We start from the raw sequence: 6,031 nt of genomic DNA, 5'->3' as shown, positions 1-6,031 counted from the left end.
TTATGTATTTTTAATGTAACAAGATTATCACTATTTTGAAATATAAGTTTGTATCCATACAATTTAAAGTATTTTTAACAAAAAATATTTTTACATATAAAGGATTTTAATAAAAATATTTCTCATCTATTCTCTATTCTCTATTCTCTACTCTCTATTTCCTTGCTTTAACATCAAAAAATAAAAATTTTGAATTTTCAACATTTTCTGAATTTCATATTCAATCACTTTTTTTGACCACCTTGTATAAAAACTGGAAAATTTTCATGTCAAATCCGATAAATTAGATCCTCTTCTACAAAATATCCAATTCGCACAAAAAAAATAAACCTGTGTTTCGGGGAAAACTACTCACCGCAAAAAAAAAAAATTTCTGCCTGTTTTTGAGACTGATAGAGGCGACAGGGAAAATCCTAAAAATATTCTAAAAATATTTTTCGAAAGTCACCCTTATTTAGGGGTTGAAAAGAAAAAAAGTGAACAAATTAAAAATCATCAACAGTTGTAAAACCCCAAATATTTCTATGTTGTTATCAGAATAATATTATGAACGTGAAAATATTTCATTTCGTATTTGATACGGTCTTGTCCGGACTGAAAATCAATCCATAATATCCCTAAAGGGGCGAAATCATCCCCTAAATGCCTAAAAATGCAAAAAATATATTAAAAGTTACAATTTTTTTTCTTTTTCTTAATGACTTCCGGTATAACCGGAAATACGATGACTTAGAAAATATTTTAACTTGGTTACCCCCACGGTCCGTATCACATCACCACAATTTAAAGATAATCCGTCCAACGGTTTCCCAGATATCCATCGATGGAGTACGTGGTGGAACACCCTGTATAGTTTTATATCAAGCACTTAAAGAAACTGTTGTAAGGTGCTTGCGATTAATTTTTAAGAGGGCTTTATTGCAAACAGGCAACTAGCAATACATTTTTATAGATTTTATTACACAGTTTGTCCAAAAATTAATTAATGCACAATCAGACTTTCCACCATTTTAACACAGATTTTCTATAAAAGGGACTTAGTTTGAAACTCAAATTACTTTTTGGTGTAAAGAAATTTGTAATTTACGAAGCCGCTTGTACAAAATTACTAATTTCTTTACAACAAAAAGTAATTTGAGTTTCAAACTAACTCCATTCTATAGAAAATCTGCGTTAGAATGGAGGAAAGTCTGTTATTCATAGATTAGTTCATACTTAGACAAACTATGTATAATATATAAAAATGTATTGGTGGTTGCCTATATGGTATAGACCGCTCTAAAGGGTTTGGTATTAAAAAATAAACATTTTTTGGGAAATGCTGGAAAGTGATATGTTATTTCCTTAGAAAAAAAAAAAAAAACTCAATTATTAATAAAGTTTTATTTTAAATAACTTATCACAATAAACAACAAAAAGTTCGGCAGGCGACACTACAGTTTGATATTTATCGTAGGAATGTTCTCATTGTCCGCTATTTCGTCGTCAACTATGGGGACGAGCCCATCTTCATCAGCTCTTGATAATATATCACAAATGAGGGGCGATTCTACACCTAAGATGTACTCGCAGTATTTGGGCTCTAATAAATATAAGGAAACAGCGTTAGGACTAGACGGATTTTCTAGACACTTCAATTTAACTTCGGTTTGTCGGGGTTTGCCCGTTTTATCACACACTGTACCGCTTGAGTAAAAGTGCGAAAGTTGTTTTCGTTGGGCTAATGGTTTAGGGCGTTTATGAGGGTGCTTTTCGATCCAGTCCAAATGTGTTTTCTTATTGAAAAGGCCTAAATTAATGGAGACCCTTCGTCCATCTTTTTCGACATGATATTGTTCAACGTATCTTCCATAACAAAACTCGAATTTCCACCAACCCGTGCCGCCGTTTAAGCAGTTCTTACCTTGTAAGAAGCTTTCGACAGGAGACGGATCTACGATTTTAATTTCTGGTGCTTTGGTGACAGGTTCTTCTTTCTCTATCTGTATCAGCTCTACTCTGAATCGGTCCAGGTCAGAGTTTCTACGTAGCTTAGCGCTTTCCTGTTTCAATTTGACCAAACTGTATGGTTTCTTAGGGCTGTCTTCGAGAGGGATGCAGCTTATTTTATGCTCGCCAGTTTCTTTTGGTTTATATTTGGGGTGAGCGCATAACAGAGGTGACAAAATGATAATTTCATATGTGCACGTGGACGTTTCTTTCAAAGAGTATACTTCATGCTTCCCATGAACATAACATACGTAAAGAACTTTAGTCATACGAGGTTTGTTGTTGTTTAAATCACAAGATGTTCCGTTGTCCATCGTAACTTCGAAATAAGGCAGATTGACATTGTCAATTTTCTTCACAGGGACCTGAATATTCTCATCTGTTTCTTCTTCTTTCGAAGTCTCAAGCATATTATCTAAATATTTTTCGTCCCATTTCCCTAAAATGTACTCTTGCACTTTTATTTTCTTGCCTTCCCGATCTTCATGATATTGTCGGATATATCTGCCGTGACATACTTCATAAGTCCAATAAGATTCTAAACGAAAGGAGCAAGTAGTTTGAGTAAATAAAGGTGATATAAGTTTCAGAGCAGATGGACCCTCGTACTTTATATCTTGATTTGACTCCTTTTCCGAAATGGTAGGTAAAATGCACCTATATTTTTCCTGATGCAAGGATGTCACTATCATGGATTCACCGGGCAGATCAGCATCTTCAGGAAGAAGTTCTCCTGGCCAGTCTATATTAAACAATACAGTGTCATCAAAACCTTTGATATCATTTTGTTTACTTTCATGACAGACAAAAATCAATAGTAGTAGTTCCCAAAGCAAATCCATTTTAAACTATGCTTCAAGTTAGTTTTCACATTATTTACTAAACTTATGTTAATTTTATTTTGCGATAATGAACTGACGTGACAACTTGTCATTGGATTCCATTAAAAAATTGACAAAGTAGAAGTTGACGTATGGTCGACGTTGAAATTGTCAAGCAATACCAACATTAATACTCCAAATCACTAGTAACTATATCACTGACTATTTTTACAATATAGACTACGCTAGTATTGTACTACTTTAGAACCGCGCGCCGAGCCATTATTCCATGGCTAGAAATTGGCCTCAATGATTTGGGATCGAGGGGGATTATCCCTCTTTATCCTGCCTCATCTCGTGTAGGCCTGGACAGCTTTCGTAGGTGGGCCCCATCCGTCGTCTACCCCGACCGCAATGCGGCCGGTGTAGGCGCTTTGTGGGACCTCCTTTTATCCTGGCTGGGCCCCGCCGGCTAGGGCCCTTTCTTCTGGCGCTCTTCTTGCTTCGCCGGCTCGTCTGTGTAAACCCCGGGGGTGGTGTCATGTTTATGTGTGTTATGGATGGGTAGGGCAGTGCGGCTATGCAGCCTGGCTTTAGAACCAAATTGTTTGTGCGCACAGCGCAGGCAGCATTTGATTCGGCGCATTAACGTATTTAATAATTTGTACAATTTGTGTAAAAAACGCATAAGTTCAATGTACATTGATCGCATATGAAACTAATAATTATAATAGAAATTAATTGCTAGGTTTGTAAACAGATAATTAACATTTGTATTTTAAATTCCATGAGCTATGTGCACTATAAAAGGAATACAGTACGTATATCTGTTTCTGTTCACTTCTCAGGGTGCTTTCATTTAGGTATTTTAAATTTGATATGTTGGTTTTTTGAAACTTTTTTGACAGCGTTTATTCTTCGACAGTAGATGTTTTCTGTTCAAAATATAAATATTTGGAAAAGTATATTAGATTTTCTTTTGTATAATAACATAATGCCTCAGAAAATATACATTCGTTTAGCTTCTCATCGCGTCAATAGTTCAGTGGCTGTAAATCAACGATATCCTAAGATATTTACACCAGGGGAGGTTATAACCAGTCACAATGAATTTATGAGGTTAGTTAATCATTTATTTGCATTAATTATTGCCTAAAACTTATTGTATTAGAGGACATGGTACATACGAAGAGAACGGCCAATTAAAATCCTCGGTAGCAGGTGTAAGAGAGCAGGTAAACAATTTGATTTCCGTGAGACCGCTGAAGAGCAGGTACAATGGAGAAGTCGGTGATGTAGTCGTTGGAAGAATTACAGAAGTACAACAGAAGAGGTGGAAAGTTGAGACTAACTCTAGGTTGGATTCAGTACTTTTACTTTCGTCTGTCAATTTACCTGGCGGAGAACTGGTAGGAATTACTCTTAGTGAATAATTAAAATGGAAACAGATGCAGTACTTATCGATTAGCAGTGTAGTACACTCTGTAGTGTATCATATTTTTTTTAGAGACGTAGATCTGTAGAAGATGAGCACATGATGAGGCAGTATCTGCAAGAAGGCGATCTTATAAGCGCAGAAGTTCAAAGCGTTTATTCTGATGGATCGCTTTCCCTTCACACAAGGAGTCTAAGATATGGAAAGGTAAGTACAGAAATACACCAATAAATCATCGAAATGAGTGACCGTAGAATTTAATTTTCAGTTGTCGCAAGGTGTCTTAGTGAAAGTGTTTCCGTCCCTTATCAAAAGGAGTAAGACACATTTCCATAATTTGCCAATAGGCGTGAGTATTATTTTGGGGAACAACGGATTCATATGGATTTGCCCCCCTATAAATAATTCGGAGGAAAGTGTTGGTGGTTTTATACAAAACCTGGAGGAGGTGAATTTTGAAATAAATTTTTTTAATTTAAATTTAAGTCCAAATAAATACGTGAATATATCCAGGACAAGTTTTTAAATTATGAATATTACTAGATTGGGACATTTTTACTTAGGATAAGAATGAATGTGTTATCTGGAAAAGATTCGGCAAAATTTCAAATAAATGCCTTTAAAAACTTCGTTCCCTAAAATAGGCTCTTCAGCCAGTTTTGTGATTTTGAGACTTTGCTTACAAAGTCTCATTATTTTTGGCTACAGGATGGTGGTACAAATAATTTTCTTTATAGGTTATTCCGAGGAAGGAAAGGGAAATGATTGCTAGGATTAGAAATTGTATTTTAGCTTTAACACAAAGTAAGCTCATGTTATACGATACAAGTATCTTGTATGCCTATGAGGAATCCCTCAAATATACCGTACCCGAGTTGTTAGTTCCCGAAGCTATGGTAGACATTGCTCTTTTAACACAGCAGCGGTTGTGCATGATCGAGGATGAGTAGTTATTTGGTTTTAATTCTTTTGTGTAAATGAGCAATTAAAGTTGAATACATATCACTTTTTAATTTTAGCATTAATTTTTTTTCCTTGTCCTGTACTCCTATTTTGTGCCATCTATGGCATAACTATTTAGTTTTATTAAAAAAATAATTCGCTTTATATTCCGACCTAATTTAATTTTGTACGTACCAAGTACGGTTATTGTATACAGAATTTTACATAGAATTCTATGTCCAAATCTTTGAATACATAAAAATAACCTATAAATTAAGTAAACTCACAAAAAATATTTGTGACCTTATGGTTGGTTTATAAAAAAGTATTAGTCCTAACTTAGCCGTAACTTAACCTTAATCTTAGTCCTAAAAAGTTAAATGTACATAATGTAATGTATCGGTTTATAAAAATCCCTAGTCCTAAGGAGGTTTTAAGACATGACCTTGAAAGTTCGCATCTTTTAATTTTTCTAGGATTAAGACTAAGATCTGAGAAGTGCGCATGCACAAGTATTGCATTTCGTAGCATAGTGGCCTCCTGTCTTTGTTTATGGTGGTCGCCAATACGCCATTACCATAGTAATGGGTTATATTTTTCTTTTCACTCACCAACAAAACAAATAAAATAACATTACCACAGAATAATAAACAAGTATTATGCTGTGATATTACTAGCCATGCGCGTAGTCGAATCGCTCATTGGTTAATCTTAATAAAATTAGGACCACACATTGTTTTTATAAACGTGTACCTATTCTTAGGACTAATACTAAGATTAGTGTAAAGGTTAATACTAAGACTAAGACTAAGTTAGGACTAATACTTTTTTATAAACCAACCAT

General features: G+C 34.7%; 2 protein-coding genes across 2 annotated transcripts; one reads left to right on the top strand and one right to left on the bottom strand.

Moving 5' to 3' along the window:
* Positions 1-1,364: 1,364 nt before the first annotated feature.
* LOC108905222 (endoplasmic reticulum lectin 1) lies at positions 1,365-2,966 on the bottom strand. Its single transcript, XM_018708048.1, has one exon. The coding sequence runs from the start codon at positions 2,829-2,831 to the stop codon at positions 1,434-1,436; it is 1,398 nt and encodes a 465-aa protein (XP_018563564.1). The 5' UTR covers positions 2,832-2,966; the 3' UTR covers positions 1,365-1,433.
* Positions 2,967-3,725: 759 nt separating this feature from the next.
* LOC108908503 (exosome complex component RRP4) lies at positions 3,726-5,263 on the top strand. The gene is made up of 5 exons (XM_018712597.1): positions 3,726-3,929; positions 3,982-4,219; positions 4,318-4,452; positions 4,514-4,693; positions 4,983-5,263. The coding sequence occupies exons 1-5, from the start codon at positions 3,739-3,741 to the stop codon at positions 5,193-5,195; spliced, it is 957 nt and encodes a 318-aa protein (XP_018568113.1). The 5' UTR covers positions 3,726-3,738; the 3' UTR covers positions 5,196-5,263.
* Positions 5,264-6,031: the final 768 nt, after the last annotated feature.

The sequence above is a fragment of the Anoplophora glabripennis genome, unplaced genomic scaffold (assembly GCF_000390285.2).
Source record: "Anoplophora glabripennis isolate ALB-LARVAE unplaced genomic scaffold, Agla_2.0 scaffold1, whole genome shotgun sequence".
Taxonomy (NCBI): domain Eukaryota; kingdom Metazoa; phylum Arthropoda; class Insecta; order Coleoptera; family Cerambycidae; genus Anoplophora; species Anoplophora glabripennis.
Note: the sequence above shows the minus strand (reverse complement) of the source record. Positions and strands in the feature narration are given on the sequence as shown.